Source organism: Urocitellus parryii, chromosome 1, assembly GCF_045843805.1.
Source record: "Urocitellus parryii isolate mUroPar1 chromosome 1, mUroPar1.hap1, whole genome shotgun sequence".
Classification (NCBI taxonomy): domain Eukaryota; kingdom Metazoa; phylum Chordata; class Mammalia; order Rodentia; family Sciuridae; genus Urocitellus; species Urocitellus parryii.
This window is the reverse complement of record NC_135531.1, coordinates 251,925,769-251,946,034: the sequence shown is the minus strand read 5'-3', so window position 1 is coordinate 251,946,034 and position 20,266 is coordinate 251,925,769. Positions and strand designations below refer to the sequence as shown.

At 32.7% G+C, this 20,266-nt stretch overlaps 1 protein-coding gene across 1 annotated transcript in view; it reads right to left on the bottom strand.

Moving 5' to 3' along the window:
- Carf (calcium responsive transcription factor) overlaps positions 1 to 20,266 on the bottom strand; it is a 52,500-nt gene that overhangs the window by 11,818 nt on the left and 20,416 nt on the right. The window contains exons 6-12 of the mRNA XM_077799261.1: positions 17,907 to 18,027; positions 16,775 to 16,904; positions 15,609 to 15,693; positions 13,106 to 13,295; positions 6,563 to 6,683; positions 4,163 to 4,306; positions 1,632 to 1,865 (exon numbers count right to left, since the gene is read on the bottom strand). Of these exons, the coding sequence (XP_077655387.1) occupies positions 1,632 to 1,865; positions 4,163 to 4,306; positions 6,563 to 6,683; positions 13,106 to 13,295; positions 15,609 to 15,693; positions 16,775 to 16,904; positions 17,907 to 18,027 (1,025 nt within the window). The remainder of the gene's footprint in view (positions 1 to 1,631; positions 1,866 to 4,162; positions 4,307 to 6,562; positions 6,684 to 13,105; positions 13,296 to 15,608; positions 15,694 to 16,774; positions 16,905 to 17,906; positions 18,028 to 20,266) is intronic.

The window sequence follows — 20,266 nt, the reverse complement described above, 5'->3', positions numbered from 1 at the left end:
GCATAAATTTCTGTAAAGTATAATTCACAGTTCTATAACCATTTATATTTTCCTACTTTAAATTTTTCCATACATTAAATCATAAAATTCATGCAAGTTAAATTTTCATTGGTTAAATACCTATACACATCAGAGTGAGCTTTGACAATTTTATAAATTTAATTTAAAGGAATCATTATTTTCAGATTAAGTATAATATTTTTAAATGCTTACTGTGTCAGGCACAGTATTAACCAAGCATTTCCTTTAACTTTTACTATAATCCTATGTCATAGGTACAGTTTAATTCCCACTTCACAGATGAGGGAACTGAAGAATGTAGAAGTTAAATAATTTGCCCAAAGTGATACCCCTACCTAGTAAGTAAAAGAGCTTGGGCCTATATCCAAATTATATGCATAAAGATCATGTTATACTGCTTTCAAAGGTATCAACTAATATATGAAGTATCATGTGCTCAAATTTTACAAATAGACAAAAGATGGAAATGGAAGGCAACATTGCTATGTAATTATATAAAAAATAAGTACACAAAAAAATCATAATACACAAAAAATCATATATATGCTTTGAGCATTATATGCAATGGGCCAAACTGCAGGGCTGTATTATCCGACTGTTCTTTTTTTAAAAATGTTTTTAGTTGTTGATGGATACAATGCATTTATTTTGTTTATTTTTATGTGGTGCTGAGGATTGAACCTAGTGCCTTATACTTACTAGGCAAGCACTCTATCACTGAGCTACAACCCTGGCCCTGTTTTAACTGTTCTTTATTTTGTGTGTGTGTGTATACCAGGGATTGAACTCAAGGACACTCAATCACATCCCCAGCCCTACTTTGTATTTTATTTAGAGACAGGGTCTACTGAGTTGCTTAGTGCCTTGCTTTTGCTGAGACTGGCTTTGAACTCATGATCCTAAGCCTACTGAGTCACTGAGATTATAACCGTGTGCCATGGTGCCTGGGTATTCAACTGTTCTTAATGAACCTCATTTCAAATAGTCTGAAATACTATTGCCTAGATTTGGTAAACAGTGGGTGATTTTACCAAATTTGGCTTTGTTCCAAAGATTCATTCCTATATTCAAGATAATAACTAAGTAAATTAAAATGTTCACTATAATAATAATATTAACATAATAATAATAATTATCAATAAAATTAGGCCAGAGTATCAATAAAGTAGCAATAAAATTAGACCAGAGTACTACAAATAAAATTTCGTTAGCTAAAGAACTATCCAAATTTTTATTATAATAAGATATAACTGCATTTAAAATAGTTTGAAATAAATATCCTGGTCTAGGATTTAAAATCTTTGGTTCTACAAAAGTTTTTTTTTTTCTAAATATATAATTCAATTCATATATCATTTAAAAATAGTCCAATCTGCCCAATATGAAGTATCTCAAAAGTTATAAAGAATTATAATAAGCCATATTAACTATGGCTTGACAACAATGGAAAATTATTAGTTCCTAATTAAGAGTATTTTTAAAAGCTAGTAAGCTCTATTACTTATTTACTCAAATAGTAGATATCCTTGAAAATATCTGTAATCTGAAGTATATTATTTAAAACAAGCAAAAATGAAAAATGTCAAAAGAACAATTTGCATCTACTGTACCTTAGCTGTTTCCTTACTGCATATACTTGTTCTATACCCTGTGATACTAATTCTTGAATTTTATGGGCTACTTGAGGATGCAGACGTGATGGCAATGCACAATTCTCATCTCTAACTGTAGTTTCCTCTTCTTCAAGAGAAGACACAGGAAAAGGGGAAGGTGACAAAGGGAGGCAGGAAGTCTCTAATTCGTGATACTGATGAGCTTGCTGTGTAGGTAACTGTACATACCACCTGACAAGAAAGTATTTAAATTATTAAATTTAAATTTTAAAATTATTTAATATCATTAGATAAATGCAGGAATCATAATTAGGTTAATCATTATGGTTTAGATATGGTGTCCCCCAAAAGTTCATGTGTGAGACAGTGCAAGGTTTGGAGGAGAAATGATTGGGTTATAGTCTTAACCTAATCTGTGAATTAATTCCTGGTAGGGATTAACTGAGTGGTAATTGAAGTGGCAGGGTGTAGCTGGAGGAGGTAGGAACTGGGGCATAGCTTTGGAATATATAATTTGTCTGGAGAGTGGAGTCAGTCTCTCTGCTTACTGATCATGATGTGAGCTGTTTCCCTCTGCTGCACTATCCCGCCATGATGTTCAGCCTCACTGTGAGCCCCAAGGAATGGAGCCGGCCTTCTATGGACGAATACCTCTGAAACCATGAGCCTTCAAATAAACTTTTCCTCTCCTAAAATTGTTGGGTCCTTTAGTCACAGAAGCAAAAAAACTGGCTAAAACATTCACCAAGAAGAAAACAAAAATTCATCAAGAGAAGGAATATTCTTTTAAGAAAAATTATATATGATTATGCCATACTGAATAAAGTTATTTTGGGGAGACTGAGGGTTGAACCCAGGGGCACTTTACCACTGAGTTATATCCCCAACCCTTTAAAAAAAAGATTTGATTTTAAACGGTCTCACAAAGTGCTTAGGGCCTTGAAATTGCTGAGGTTGGCCTTCAACTTGCTATCCGCCTGCCTTAGTCTCCTGAATCACTGGAATTATAGGCATGTGTCACTGTACTTGTCTTATATTGAATATAATTTAAAATGACTTCTGCTTAATAAGATTACCTTTAGACCAATTAAATAAAAATCTTTATAAATCTTTATAGACTTTCACTATGGCAGGATGATGCATGGATTTAAAAAATACACGAAAAGCATATTACAAATTTTTTAATTTTTTTTAGATGTTGATGAACCTTTATTTTATTCATTTACTTATATGCGGTACTGAGAATCGAACCCAGTGCCTTACACATGCGAGGCAAGCACCCTACCACTGAGCCACAACCCCAGCCTATAAATTTCATATTAAGCAAATTTTACTCCCAAATACAGAGACAACATTGTAAGTTGTTTAAACTATGTATTTTCCCATTTATCAAACATTTGTTCCATATTACATTTCTGTCATTTCCCTACCACCCATCAATCAACCAGAGTGGATTTTAATTCAGAGTCTATCAAGATTGAACTGTATGGGAAGATCTTTCCCCACAGGAGCTCAATATACTGTGGCTACAACATTCCCAGCTCCTCCTGCCCCATGAGCAAGAAAATGAACTAAAAGGTGAATATAAGTCTACTGAACATCAGTATAAAAATAGTTACTAGGAAATAAACTGATCTGGTAGGATACTGTTTTAATAAATATTTTGGCACAAAATTTTTATATTCTGATATTAAATAAAATGAAGTCTACTTTAAGTTACATACAATGTTCTCCAACTTGAAGGATCTAACTAACTCAATTCACTTCCATACACTTGAAAGTTTTTATTAAAGATCACACAAGGGTTTGGAAGTGTAGCTCAGCAATAGAGCACCTGTCTAGCATGCATGAGGCTTTGGGTTTAATCTCTAGCATTTCAGGAAGAAAAAAAAAAAAGAAAAACTAAGGTCACACAAAAACTATTTTCCCTACACTTGATCTCATAATGTGTTACCTACATTGACACAAAGGAAAGTAAGCAAGAAAGCTATTATTTCTTCCTAATTAAAATCTGAAGGATAAAATAGAATTTCTATATTTAGGGCTTAGAATTCATTTAAGGCTGCAAGAGTAATCAAAGATGGGTGGCTACAGTGGTTACAAATTCTACTCTTAATAAGTATCTGAAACAAAATACTAAATATATAATAAAACATATTACTAAATATGTATTTGTTACTTTTACGAGGGGCGTTAAATATGGGTGTATGGTATAATTCTTTGGTTCAAATTATCTACAATTATCTATAATATTATAAAACTTTACAAATTATGCAAGGAAAATGAGATGTCTACCTTATAAAATGATTTATTTTTCTTTCTTTTTTTTTCTTTTTTCTTGCAGTGTTATGGATCACACCTTAGGCCTTGTGCAATCTAAGTAAGTGCACTACCACTGAGCTATACCCCTGGCCCTAAAACCATTTCTCAGTGAAATAATTGAAAAACAATATAATGTATCTTACAAAAGAATTATTGGAAATGGAGCTAATTAATTAGTAAATAAAAGAATTATATAAATGTTATACCTAAGAACACCACCAGCATCTACCAAGTTCTTCTTTAGCATATTAAAAGCTTTCTCCTGTTCCATTCTGATTATTTTCTTGTCAATTTTGGGGTCTGTAGGTACTCTATATTCAGGAAACTTCTGTACCTTTTTAATGTAAATCCTTTATTTAAGATAAAGAAAAATCAGTTTCATTATATTATAATTACAAGAAAATCTAACTTATCAACCAATGTTTAAACATTTAAATTTAGAGAAAGTTCAATTTATCTAGAAAGTATCCAGAGGCTTTTGAAAGATAGGCCATGTTTTAAGTGCATGATACTTAGTAAATTAACAATAATTAAGACTTGAATAAAAATAACCAAATATTTTTAGGTTACTTTTTGAATTTGCCTCTTCTCATTCTCCTGGAAGCCATAATTACCTTATGCCTGGACTGCTTTAATGGCCTTCTTGTAGACTGCTGTGTCTCCAGTTTTCATTATTTATATTCACTTGATACATCAGTACCTCAATAATTCTTCACATTTGTATTCCTCTATTGAAGAATCTGCCTGTTTTTTAATCAAGTATAAATTTCTTGGCAACACTGAAGGCATTCTGAATAATTCTACTTTATTTACCTAATCTTACAATTACTTCAAGTATAAAATTTCTTGTCCCATGAAGTTCATCTTCTCCATGTCCTGTCCTCCTCTGATATGGTATATGCAATTGTCCCATATCTTTATTTATATGGTTCTCATAGACTGCAATATCTTCCCTCTAACTTTCTAACCAAATTCAATCTAAATTTCAGCATCCAGGTTAGAATGCACTTTCTTTCCTGCTATGAGTTTGCATGAATAGATTGCTTTTCTGAGAACCTACAACAGGTAGCTAATCATACATTTCATATTATCTTGTTCTCTCTCTCTTTTTTAAGCTGCTTAATCTTTATATGTTGTAGGTGGACACAATACCTTTATTTTATTTTTATGTATGCTGAGGATCGAACTCAGTATCTCTCGAATGCTAGGCGAGCACTCTACCACTGAGCTATAACCCCAGCCCCTATCATGTTTTCTTAACAATTTGTTTCCTGATCCACCCCAATAATACTTTTGGTTGTGTGGGATTAAGTAAAATCTATTCCTTTTGAATTTCCTCCTTCTTCTGACACCCAAAATAGTTTCTGGGCACAGAGTAGATACCGTAAAAGTACTTAGAGAATGATTGAGAATAAAATTAGTTATTTACATCTAGAGGTTTTCTTCCCAATTAAACTTTAAGTTTTTGAATTGCTTATATTTAAAATGCATTTTTATCTCATAGTCATGCTTGAATATTCCATAAAGTTAACATGAAAGTAAATATGAAATGCCTCTAAATGGTGTTTTAAAACTTCTTGAGAATGTTGAAGTTTGTAATATAAGATGTTATGCTAATAATGTTTCAAAGATCAACTAAGGCCAACCATTATATATTATCATTTGTCTTATTCTGTTTTTATCACAGAGTCTTGCTATGTTGCCCAGGCTGACCTAGAACTCCTGGGCTCCAATAATCCTCCCATTTCAATCTCCCAAGTAGTTGGGACTACAGGCATATGCCACTATACCCACCTCATATTATCATTTAAATTTTACTTTGCTAGTAATTTTAAATACTTATAATATCTAAAAGAAAAATATTAGTTAAAATCTTTCATTGCTTCATATTTTTCATTCTCACCTAGAGTAATGACTACCTTGTTACCCATGTTCTATCTAAAACTTACAATGTTGATTTCATACATTACTGGTATGAATGTATTAGTAAAATCTCTTTAAAAAACAATTTTGCAATACTTGTCAACATTTTAAAATGATATAACTTTGTTCCAGTAATTTCATTTCTAGGAATTTATCTTACTGATAAGCATGTACAAGTACACAAATATGTATGATGTTGTTAACTACAGATTTGTATGCAACAATAAAGAATATTTTTCATAGCATATATGTCCATCATTAGAGAATTAATTAAATAATGCACCCACAAATGAAAATATTACATAGCATTAAAAAGAAAGAATATTCTTTTGTACATGTCATAACATTCACAGTGGTATGTAGCATGATATCTGTGCAATAGATATAACTATAGGCTTTCAGATTGTAAATAAATTAATGTGAATTCATAGTAGTAAAGAAGGTATATTATCACCCAACTTTAAGGGAAGAAAATATTTATGAGGATGAAAGGTGAGATACACACAGAATACCTTTGTAAGATGACTTTACAAACTGGCCTTAAAGAGGGAATCAGAGCAGAAGTGAGAGAGAACTTCGGATTCACTGTATACCTTTTGGCCTTGTTTAATCTTAATAAATATGCCCATATTTTCAATTCAAAAATAAGGACTTAATGAAAAATAAAAGAAAATTAAGCTTACCTGGCTGGACAAGTAGCTTTGTAGAGCTGACATGACCTGCTTTCCTGCTCACTGATTTTTTTTAACTGGAAACCTTTCCTTCTTGGCCCGTACTGACACTCCATTACCACAGCTCTACTCCCTGTAGGCCAAAACCAACTATTGATATTAATTCAAGTGTCTACTCTATACACTAGATTAAAAATAACTAGGTAAAGACAGTGTTAAAATCTATATTTTTAATTATACAAATTAATGGAAAGAAAACATTAGTATGTTTTACTAAGATGTATGAACACAAATTTAAAAGTTTATTATAATAGGGCTGGGGCTGCAGCTCATTGGTAGACAGCTTACCTAGCATGTGTGAGGCAATGGCTTCAATTCTCAGCACCATATAAACAAAATAAAGGTCCATCAACAACTAAAACAAAAAATTTTTAAAAAGTTTATTATAATATTTAGCAAATGTCCGTAATTATGGTAAGGAAAATTGGCAAACATCACATTTACTGAATGTCTACTGATAACTTAGACACATGATTTTTAGTAATAATAAAATGAACCACTTTATGTAAATAGAAATTAGCAAATGCTAGATTTGGTTAATAATGATATCGCTTAAAATTTTTATTTCCTTTTATAATTATTTATTTTCTTCTTTTTATTTGGCTGTTAGAATCCTATAGTAAGCAGCCTCTAAGATGGCCCCAAGGATTCCTGCCTCCTAGGATTCATTGCCTTGTGTAATTCACCCACTCTACCCAGCATGGACTGGACTTATCAACTTACTTCTAGAGAATGTGGCAGAAGGGACAGGATGTTATTTTTTTTTTATAAAGTATTTATTTTTTAGTTGTAGTTGCACACAATACCTTTATTTTATTTATTTATTGTTACATAGTGCTGAGGATCAAACCCAGAGCCCCACATGCCCTAGGCAAGCGCTCTACTGATGAGCCACAATCCCAGCCCCAGGATGTTATTTTTGATAATATTAAGTTAAAAGACCCTAACTTCATGAGGCAGTACCATCTTGTTAAGTTGCTCTTGGATTCGTGACCCTCAGAAACTGAGATAATGTTTGTAGTTTTCAGCCATCAAGTTTGGGATAATTTGTTACATAGCTATAATACAAATAAATATAAATGAAAACTATATAGCTTAAGAGTTTAAGGTGAATATCCTACTCTACTATAGGATATAGCAGACTTTCAAAATATAAAATAAAAAAGTCAACAAAAATATTGATAAAGCTGATGTCAAATTTAAAACTTATTAATAATAATACTGTTAACTTTCTCCTTTTACTTTAACAGTATGAGAAACATCCTACTTTAATTTTTTTTAAGTTGTCAATGGATCTTTTTTTTATTTATTTATATGCAGTGCTGAGAATTGAACCCAGTGCCTCACACATGCTAGGCAAGTGCTCTACCACTGAGCCACTACTCCAGCCCCAAGAGAAATACTACTTTATAATACATTTAACAAAGAATTTCAATGAAAAATATAAAGAACCAGAAATCCTTTCAAAAACTAAAGAAATTAAAGGAATAGCCAAACAGAAAACTGGGCAAAGTCTATGAATAGGCAGGAATAAAGGGAGGAAGGAAGGAAGGAAGGAAAGAAATAATAAATGTACAAATAAAAAATATTCAACTTAATTAATAAGCAAGGAAATGCACATCAAAATAATTGTAAAATACTATCTCACATTCCTCATATTAGCAAAAATAAAAATGTTTAACAATACTCCAAAATAATTCACTGATCAGTCTGAACACCACAAAGAGGTACATAGGTAGCTATATGAAGTACATAGCACACCTAATCCTAACCCTAACCCTAACCATACTCCAAAATAATTCACTGATCAGTTTGAACACCACAAATAGGTACATAGGTAGCTATATGAAGTACATAGCACACCTAACCCTAATCCTAACCCTAACCCTAACCCTAACCCTGCCACTTGCATGAGTCCCCTTCACTGCCTGAAACTTGTGGCCTGGCAGTTAACATGGGATTTGCTCCAACCCAGCCACGAGTGATCCCCTCCCTTCTCTCTTCATATAGGTAGCTATATGAAGTACATAGCACACCTATAAAGAAATTAAAGGAATAGCCAAACAGAAAACTGGGCAAAGTCTATGAATAGGCAGGAAGAAAGGGAGGAAGGAAGGAAGGAAAGAAAAAATAACTGTACAAATAAAAAATGTTCAACTTAATTAATAAGCAAGGAAATGCACATCAAAATAATTGTAAAATACTATCTCACATTCCTCATATTAGCAAAAATAAAAATGTTTAACAATACTCCAAAATAATTCACTGATCAGTCTGAACACCACAAATAGGTACATAGGTAGCTATCTGAAGTACATAGCACACCTATGAGGTATTCTTGCAAAAACCAAACCTGCATTTAATCAAGGTTCTAAATCTTTTTTTTTTTTTTTTAATTTTTTTTTTTAATATTTATACTTTTTTTAGTTCTCGGCAGACACAACATCCTTATTGGTATATGGTGCTGAGGATCGAACCCGGGCCGCACGCATGCCAGGCGAGCGCGCTACCGCTGAGCCACATCCCCAGCGCCCAAGGTTCTAAATCTTACAGTTAATAGAAACATGGGAGATAAAAGGATGTGATAAACTACACCACAGAAACAGAATCAGCAAAATCCAGAATACAGCAAACTCTATAGGACAAACTGCCTGAGGGAAAGAGAGAGAAATCTTTAGATGAAAATAAATTTATAACATACTATGTGCTTTAGTAATTATACATGATATAATCTCTGGAATTTGCTGTAAAACCATCTGGGGGAATAAAGAAGTGAGTAGAGGTATAGATGAAATGAGGCTGACCATATGCTGATAGTTGAAGCTGAAGCTACATAATAAATAAGATACTCATACTTTGGGGGATTTCTTCTTCCTTTTCTCCCCCCCCCCCAGTACTGGATATTGAACCAAAGGCCTGGTACATGCTAGGTAAATATTTTGTAACTGAACTATGTCCTAGATTTCACCTCCTCCCTTCTATTTTTGAGACAGGGTCTTCCTAAGTTGCCCAGGCTGGTCTCAAACATGATATTCCTGCCTCAGTCTCCCACATAGCTGGGATTACAGATATGAACGACCACTGCATAGAGTCTTGGGGCTTCTTTTTTGATTGATTTTTTAAATATATGACAGCAGAATGCATTACAATTCATATTACACATATAGAGCACAATTTTTCATATCTCTGGTTGTATATAAAGTATATTCACACCAATTTGTGTCTTCATATATGTACTTTGGATAATGATGTCTATCACATTCTGTCATCATTTCTAAACCCCTGCCCTCTCCCTACCCCTCCCACCCCTCTGCCCTATCTAGAATTGAGTCTTGGAGTTTCTTATGTCATCTTATGTATATTAATGTGTGTGTACATTAATACACACACAAAAATATAAATATTTTTTAAAGTCTGGCAATGCAAAGTCATGGACTAAATGTGGGAAAGAAAAATTTTCATACATTGGTGACAAGAGTGAAAATTAGTTATAAGCAAATCTAAAATCTAAAAAGCTCAGAAAACAGTATTTTTTGGAATTCAATTGATTGTAAAACCTGATCTAAACTATGTGAAGCTATTTATAGTTCTTATTCCACTTACAGTGACTATCCTTAAGGAATTATTATTTGATTATGTGATGGTTTCTTTTTTACAATTATTATTTTAGTATTTTTAGGTGGACAAATATCTTTATTTTATATTTATGTGGTGCTGAGGATCAAACCCAGTGTCTCATGCATGCTAGGCGAGCACGCTACCACTTAAGCCACATCCCCAGCCCCCTCTTTTTTTGTAATATTTATATATATATTTTTTTAGTTGTAGTTAGACACAATACTTTTATTTCACTTACTTATTTTTATATGGTGCTGGGGATTGAACCTAGGGTCTCGTGTGTGCAAGGCAAGTACTCTACCGCTGAGCCACAACCCCAGCCCCATATTTGATGTTTTCTATAGGACATTTACAAGGAGTGTTCTATAACATTAGCTTGTTACATTCCCAAAATGCAGAATTTTAAAATCAATCTGGCCCCAGAAGTTTCAGAGCACAGTAATTATTTCAGAAAGCAATTAGAGATAATCTTGCAAAGATGGAAAGGGCATACTTCAGAATCAGCAATTCTACTTTCAGGTATACACTCCCCAAACTATACTTTTCATTAGAGGACATATATTGTGTAAGTTTAACTACTGCATTTTTTAAAAAATATTTTTTAGTTATAGATGGATTTAATATCTTTATTTTGTTTGTTTATTTTTATGTGGTGCTGAGGATTGAACCCAGTGCCTCACATGTGCGAGGCAGGTGCTCTGCCACTGAGCCCCAGCCCCAGCCCCTGCATTCTTTTTTTTTTTTTAGTTTTTCGGCAGACACAACATCTTTGTTTGTATGTGGTGCTGAGGATTGAACCCGGGCCGCACGCATGCCAGGCGAGCACGCTACCGCTTGAGCCACATCCTCAGCCCCCCCTGCATTCTTTATAATAGCAAAAAGTTGAAAACAAACTAAATGATAGCTAATGGAAAAATAGTCATACACTAGAATATTATAAATTTTAATTAAATTGTATTAACTAGGATCTATAAGCATAAATATGGATAGATCTCAAAATACAAAGGTGAGTGAAAATTTTGCAAAATAATATCTATAGTTTACCTTTTTCTATATTTTTAAATAAAATACATTATTGTAATTATAAATATATAAACACTTAAATTGAAAAGACACAAACCAAGGTTGTCCATCTACAACTATTTAAAAAAAAGAGAGACAAACCAACTTCATGTAATGGCTTTCTATAGAGTTAAGGAGATTAAAATAAGGGAAGGAAAAAGGAGAACTTCATGACTTCAAGTTTGTTATTTTTTTTCTATTATGCAATACTAAGGATGAAACTCAAGACTTCATGCATGCTGACTTATGCCCTGAGCTACTTCAGGTTCATTTTTTTTTAGTTGTAGATGGACACAATACCTTTATTTTATTTATTTACTATGTGATGCTGAGGATCAAACCCAGTGCCTCACATGTGATAGGGAAGTGCTCTACCACTAGTCTTTCACTAGTCTGTCACTAGTCGACCAGTGGGTCTGATCTGAATTCAACCAGTATATAAGATGGATATTCTTCAGGTAGAGTATTAAATAAATGGACCCAGCCCCCAGGTCCATTTATGTATTTATTTTTTGTTGTTGTCAATGGACTTCTATTGAACCCAGTGCCTTACGCAAGCTAGGCAGGTGCTCTACCACTGACCCACCATCCCAGAACCCCCAAGTTTCATTTTATGCTTCATTTCTTTTTAGAATACTGATGAAACCCAGGCAGTAGTAGTTATTTTTATCTTATCTTCATTTAAATATTTTTTTGTTTAAGTGCTGGGGATAGAACCCAGGGCCTCATGAATACTAGACAAGTGCTGGATCACTGAGCTATACCCCCAGACTTAAATATTTCCTATTAATCTCAGAGGTCCAGGATGAGACTGCAACTCTTACAGTTATATTAGTGTTCCCATAAACTTGAATTAAATCACTTATTTTTACGTTCTTTGGAGTGTGACTAGTCCTACAGTAGTTTAGAGATTGCTTGAAACTCTACTACCTTAGTAAACTACACAGTATCTAAGAATACTATAACACACCAAATGCTTGAGAACTTTAACATCAAAATTCTATATATTAAATTCAGACAATATACAAATCCTATATAGTAACTACAGGGTTATAAGCTACATAAAATGAATACAGATTTGTACTAAAAGACAAATTAAGAAAGAAGAAAGCCAGGCACAGTGGCGCTTGCCTGTAATCCCAGTTTAGGAGGCTGAGGCAGGAGAATTTTGAGTTCAAAGCCAGCCTCAGCAACTCAGTGAGGTCCTAAGCAACTTAGTGAGACCCTATCTCTAAATAAAATATACAAAGAGCTGGGGATGTGGTTCAGTAAGCACTCCTGGGTTCAATCTCCAGAACCCAAAAAAAAGAAAGAAAAAAGAAGGAGAGACTATATGGATTGGAGGAGGGAACCGCAATAGATATGCACATTTAAAATAATTGGATATCTTTTTATATTTTATTAAAAAGGTCTACTCAATATTTTTATTTTCTATTTAAAAGCATAATATATAAAGGAAGCAGTATCTCTTCACTTGTTATGACATAAAGTAATTGATTATATATTTTAAAATTTTTTTGTAGTTATAGATGGATAGAATGCTTTATTTTATTTGTTTATTTTTATATGGTGCTAAGGATCATACCCAGTGCCTCTCACATGTGAGGCAAATGCTCTTCCACTAAGCTACAGCCCCAGCCCAAGTAATTGGTTATATTTAATATAAATTTTCTTTTTAGTTTAATGTATATTTTCATCAATTAACATTCAGTTGTTACCTACCAAAATGAAATTGTAACACCAGAGAAAAATCACATTATCTTAGTGGACTATAGCTGCTAATGAATCTTTTAAAATAATTATTTAAAAAAGTACCTGCGTTGACAAATGGAATTCCATCATATGGAACATATTGGGATTTCCACATCAAGCGTGTAGCAGGCTTGGCTGGGCTTGGAGACTGGCGGGTCCCCCAAACACTCTGTGTTTGCTGCTTGTGAAATGTTAGGATACTTTCTAATTCAGTTTCACTTACACAGTAGCCACGGTATGAATCTCCAATTTTCTGCATGTGGTAGAAAGAAATTAAATAACAAAATTATTAGCAAATATGGTAAATTATAGAGATGGCTGTCCAAGACCAAAGACTTATCAGCTTTCATAGGAGAATGTCTTTTGTTCCCTCAGATCACTAATCTGTCACTAGTCGACCAGTGGGTCTGATCTGAATTCAACCAGTATAGAAGATGGATATTCTTCAGGTAGAGTATTAAGGAATATAACGCCAAATCCACTGCCACAGCATCTTTAAAAAGTCTTGTTTGAGAGAAATAATGCTGACAGAAAACAGCTTGAAGAATATGTAATGTGCCCATTCTTCCATATATTTAAAATTCTGCTGGATGAAACCCAGATAAGCATAAAACTAGCCACAAAGTACTAGTCCTTGGGGAGCTTAATTTTTTTTTTTTTTAGTTGTACAAGAACACTATACCTTTTTTAAATTTATTTTTTGTGGTGCTGAAGATCGAACCCAGTGCCTCACACGTGTGAGGCAAGCACTCCACCCCTGGCTACAACTCCAGCCTGTGGGGCTTCTTTTAACTAAGATTATTTTTGAAATGATCCTGTTAATCTATTTGAGACCCTATGAAAATTGTGATTGTATCTCCTATAAAAATGCCGCAAAATAATTTTCTCATTACATAAGATTTTTTTTTTTTTTTTTTTTTTTTTGTGGTGCTGAGGATCAAAATCCAGGTCCTCAAGCATGCTATGCAAGGTCTCTACCACTAAGCTACATCCTCAGACAGCTCAACATTCTTTTTATGAAGATCCTTCTCTGAGATAAATTCCTGTTTGACTTATTGGGTAATGAGAAAAGACAATGAAAGCAATATTTTAAAATAAGTCATTTTAGGGTTGGGGTTGTGACTCAGTGGCAGAGCCCCCACTTAGCAAGTTCGAGGCCCTGGGTTCGATTCTCAGCACACATTTAAAAAACCAAATAAATAAAATAAAGGTATTGTGTCTATCCACAACTAAAAAAATAAAAAATAATGTTATTTTAGAAAAATACAAATTAAGATCTAGAAATGGAAGAGTCAAGGAGACTAGGGGGAGTCTCTAACTGTGACTAAGTACAAAATAACAATGTCTATGGAAGAATGTGGGGTGGAAAGAATCTTTAAAGGAAAAACTTTTTTTAAAATTTTTTTTAGTTATAGGTGGACACAATACCTTTATTTTTTAATTTTTATGTGGTGCTGAAGATCGAACCCAGTGCCTCAAGAATGTGAGGCGAACACTCTCCCTCTGAGCTAGAATCCCAGCCCCAAAGGAAAAACTTTTAAAAGAACCAAGTAGGTACCTATTAATCTATTTGAGACCCTATGGGAAAGGAAGAAAATTGGTCTAAAACTTCATACCTGAGTGTCTAAGAAATGGTATTTATCATTAAACAGAGAATTTAGGAGCTAGTAATGGTATGTGAATTTGAGGTAAAATTCAAATATAGGTTCAATTAAGAAGCCAGAGATTTGAAACAAGAACAAGAATTAAGGAACTGGTGACAGGTTTAGGAATCATTTTATAAATGTAAGACTTAAAAGTCAACAAAACAGATAAGTCCTCCAAGAAATAAAATGTTAAAAAAAAAAGAAGGCCAAAGTGGGCCTTGAAGAATTTCTAACATGAAGTAAGTACAAGCAAAGAAAGTGAAGGAACAGTCCAAAAATTTAAAATAGAGGAAAATGATAGTGAAATTTCATTGAAGACAGGTGAAGAGAGTTGCAAGAGAAGGAACAATAGTGAAGTGTGAAGGGATTTATATAACCTTTGCCTTACAAAGCTTAAAATTTCCAGCACGGTGGTGCACACCTGTAATCTCACCAGCTAGGGAAGCTGAGGCAGGAGGATCACAACTTAAAAGCTAGCCTCAGCAAAAGTGAGGCAGTAAGCAACTCAGTGAGACCCTGTCTCTAAATAAAATACAAAATAGGGCTGGGGATGTAGTTTAGTGGTTGAATGCCCCTGAGTTCAATCCCCAGTACTTGACCCCCTGCAAAAAAAAGCTTAAAATTTCTAAAGGATAATAGATGAGATCTTATTTAATATAAACATAGACAAGGGATAACAGATACAGCTTTATTAGCTATACCTGAAAGTGAGCATTTTGGGATAAAATGTGATAAATAACCAGTTAAATAATTCTGGGTAAGGATTATTATTTCTTTTTGTAGGTGGACAGAACACCTTTATTTTACTTATTCATTTTTATTTGGTGCTGAGAATCAAATTCAATGCCTCACACACGGGAGGCAAGCGCTCTACCATTAAGCCACAAACCCAGACCTGGTAAGGATTATTTTTAACTCACCTCACAGCTCCTAAGTCGGCAGGCCCATATAGGTGTGTTAGAAGAAAGTGGTTGAAGAGGAGCCAGCAAAGGTTCTTCAAGCATTCTGGGAAGGAATATATATATATATATATATATATATATATACACATATAGTTCTAAACATATCTACACACAAAACACATTCAATTGCTTCATCTATGTAGCCAGTGTTAAAAATAACATATTAAGATCATCAATAAAAAATTATAACAATAACTACAGACTTATTAGATGACTTATTAATTATCATTTTCCTTAATAATTGCTATTTTCTTTTCGCCTTTCCTTAATAATTGCTATTTTCTTTTCGCTGAAAGGCCAAAGTTTGTTCTTCCACATACCTGTAGTCTCCTCAAATTTAATTATTTCATATCTCTTCCAAATCTTATTTTGTACTCTTATTATATAATTATTTTCTATTTATAAAAAAATGAGCTAATAAAATATCTTCAGGTGACATGTTAAGAGTAATATTATATAAGATCTAAGATTAGGTGTCATAAATATTGTCTTATTTCAAAAACACTTTTATAGAACAATTAATGTAGAGATACATAAAAATATACCTTAAATATTTTTCTAAATTATAAGCAGTGTTATTTTAAGGCAAAAATAAAAACTAAAAGAAAAGTTAGTAAAAAGATTTGCAAACTTTGACAAAGAGGAAATGCATGATAAAAATGTGATGAGGGCTGGGGCTATAGCTCAGTGGCAAAGTACTTGCCTAGCATGTGTGAGGCACTGGGTTCAATCCTTGGCATCCCATAAAAATAAATAAAATAAAGGCAATTCTGACCATCTATAACTATAAATTTTTTTAAAGTGTAATGAAACCATTAAAGATGTTTAGGACCTACAATGGATATCTTCAGTCTTAAAAACTCTATTAGACACTTTCATGTTACTTAGAAAGATAACAGGCAAGTATTACTGAGGAAGAGTAGCATTTTTGACATTTATGGCATCTAGAGCAGCCTTGTTCTTTGCAAGAAGCCATTAGAATAGTTAGAAACATTTACAGAGAGTTTCTTTTTTTCTGAATTTCTGATCTTTTCTATTGTCAGCCAGTTTTAAATGTGATAATTTTTTTAAAAGGATTTCCATGGTTATATCAAAAGATGAGCTCCTCTTTCCCACTGATTCACCTGGTTGCTGATTTTTTGGGCAAACCAAGAGATGCTTGTGGATGAAGAATGTAACTACTGGTGTTGTCTGCTGGAGCATCCACTCTTACAGCTGGTAAGTTTCTATCACTGGGTTTCTCTTCAGAGACATCTTAACAAAAAGAACAAGAAAATGTGACATCAGTATCTTGAATAATATCATGAGACTGTACCTATGGTAGAACTTAAATGTTTATAATAGGAAAAAGAAAGAAGTGCTCTGAAGCTAAAGATAACAAAACTTAAGATGCTTTATTGAGAATGACTCTGATACTCCTATTTATATTTAACTTGTAAAATTGACTATTGAAATTTTATAATTGAATTTTTGGAACTTATATTGTACATCTAGGATATAAAAGTGGTAAAAATTGTTATATTAAAGAGTTTTACAATATAATAAGAACATGTAAAACTTTCTTGTATATTGTGTTTATAATGGTTTTTGCAAACTATGTTTTTTCCTTAACTTTTAATGACTGCTAACAAAGACAAAGAATCATAAAAAGAAGGTAAACATATCTACTTTACATCATTAACTAGGAAGGAGCAACAAAACAATGTCGCTATAATATTAGAAAAGAGATTAAAATAGATAAAAAAGGGAGGGAAATAAAAGGAAGAGAACTAATAGGGATATTATCAAACATGTAAAGAAAGAATATTTGAAAATAAATGGGGAGCATGATTCTCCTTTCTGAATTTGAAGGAATAAAGGAAAGAGGATAAAAAAATTATAGTTAAGTAATGAATCACATAACAAAATATTGATAAAAATGCAAATGTAAAAACTTCCTGTAACTAAACACTGTATTCTTGTTATTATTGTTGTTATTATAATTAAGAAAAATTTATTTTATGCTCACTGGTCATTTGGGAGGAAGCAGGAGTCAACCAGCTTCATAGAATTCCAATATGAAATAGACAGCTAACCTAGACAGGAGTTGAAAAATGAACTTGAAATTTATTTGAGCTAAGAAATTTTTTCTAATTATTCAGTTCATAATCTTACCTAAAGAGATCAGTGTTAACACTGACTTTCATAAGATGATTTCATACTATATATTTGTGCCTTAAAACATTCTCAAATCCCTTATATCCCAATATTACTTACCCTGAGGACTATTTATATCTGCAAGCTGCCCCTGTGGTATAATCATTTGTGCCATTCCTGATTGGGTAGATGGAATTACACGAAGCACCTGTCCATTTTCTGATGGGCTAGCAACGATCATCTTGGAAGCATTAAACAAACAAACAAAAACAAATGCATATGCCTACAGTGGTTTAACAGAATGATTACTTAAGTAAATTATTAAAACACATAACTACCCCTATGATCAATATTATTTCCCCCATTTTACAGATGAAACATTGAGACAAAAAATCTTTCCCAAGTTCTCACAAGTGATAAATATTGAAGCTAGGATTCAAAAAAGGCAGTTTGACCCAACAGCCTATGTTTTTAACCACCCATGGTCTTAATAATTATAGTGCATGCATAAGGTCCAATTACCTGGTAATCTGAACAAGGCTCTGATTGAACTTAACACATTTAACAAATTTGTGTGGCAATTACCTGTTATATATTTTAAGTCATTTTCATTAGTTTCAAACTGTGAATTTGTTTCATGTCTAACTAAACGAGATTTATTTTTTATTTCTGCACTTGTATACCTGTCTGGGTCCATAAAGAACACTATGGAGTGCCCCATAGGAATTTATTATACTTTTTATTTTAGTTTAACAATTGAACCCACTGTCTCAAATTTAGAGGAGTATTAACTAAAAAGGCATGTGAAATTGAAGAAAAACATTCGGAGTCTACCATTTGACAATATAGCTAACATACTACTGAAAATACATTTCTGGACTACGTATAAACTTTATTACCTAATCCTGGTTTCCTATTGGCAGTTTTACTGTACTACTCAGTCTTCTGACCTCTCTGGTACAGATAATTTAATCATTGAAACCCATTCTCCTAGATTTACTCCTTATTATGTAGAACAGGAGAACATTCCTGATGTTTGATGGAGACTGCATCCTAAGTTTAAAAGGGTCATTTGAAAAAAATGTGAATTTAAATTAGACAAAAAATGAATTAGGAGGGAAAAACTTCAGCATAATAGAATACTTTAAACAAAATCATAAATTTTTCCCAGAAATTATTCTTCCCCCAGTGTTTATCAAATTTCTTGAAATAAAAATATCTTGCCATACCTCTTATGACTTCAACATGAAAAAGCAGTTGTAAACTCTGGTGTTAACAACTGCTTACATTTGTTGAGTGCATACTAAGTGACAGGACTTCAGATATATTAATTAATTACCTCCTTTAATCCTCATCACATATATGTGAACTATATATACTTTATAAATGAGGAAACTATCAAACAGAGGTTATATAATGCATGCAAAATTACACAGAACTATTTAGTAGTAAACTAAACTTTTAGAAGCAAGTTAAATTTCAAATCCAAGTAATTGGATTCCTTATAAACAATCACTACTCCGTACTGCCTCTCAATATTTGAAGCAAAAACAACAATATAAAAAATCTTGATGAACTTAAAAGGCACTAGCAATAATATTGTTTTAAATTTTTTCCCCTTACAAGATTAAACACCTGTGAAAAAAATGACTTCCTTCACTCTTAGAAAATAAAAGTGCTGCATTATTTTAAATCAAGTTAAATACATGTAATTTTTCATAATTTACCTAATCATATGAAAAATTTTTTATTAAGACACCTATGGAACAACTACTGGTGTTAATTTTGAAACCACTTCCCAAGCACAGTGAAAGTCACTTTCATTTACCCTCTCTTTTGCTTATTTCACCTGGTACCTAAAAAACTATTTCCAATTCATGTAATTTGACAATGGTGATTATAACATTATTTTCCTAATTAAAAAAATAACTAATTATATTTAATCTTTGCTATGAAAACAAACAAGTTTAAAGAGTCATCTGTGGCAATATCTATTTGAGGCAGACCATAAAAATAAATAAAATTAATAAAAATATTAATCTTAGTTGAGTAGTCTTATACTTAATGATCTCTTTGTGTATAATAGTTCCAACAAACTCAAAATATCAACACTACTTTACTCCAAAATCTCATCTATTTCATAATTATTCACACAGAATCTTTACTAGTTCCATGATAGCTTCTAAATAAAAATAATCATATGGGAAAAATTCTATTGCTTTCAAAAAGTTCCACTTGATGGGAGATGTTGATAATGAGAGAGACTATGCATATGTGAGGACAGGGGCTATTTATGCAGAAATATCTGTCCCTTCCACTTAATTTGACTGTGAACCTAAAACTGCAGTAGTCCCAGTTACTCAGGAGACTGAGGCTGGAGAATTGTTTAAGCCCAGTAGTTCCAGACCAACGTGAGCAATATAGTAAGATACTGTCTCAAAATAAATAAGTAAACAAATAAATAGTTGATTAAAGCAAAC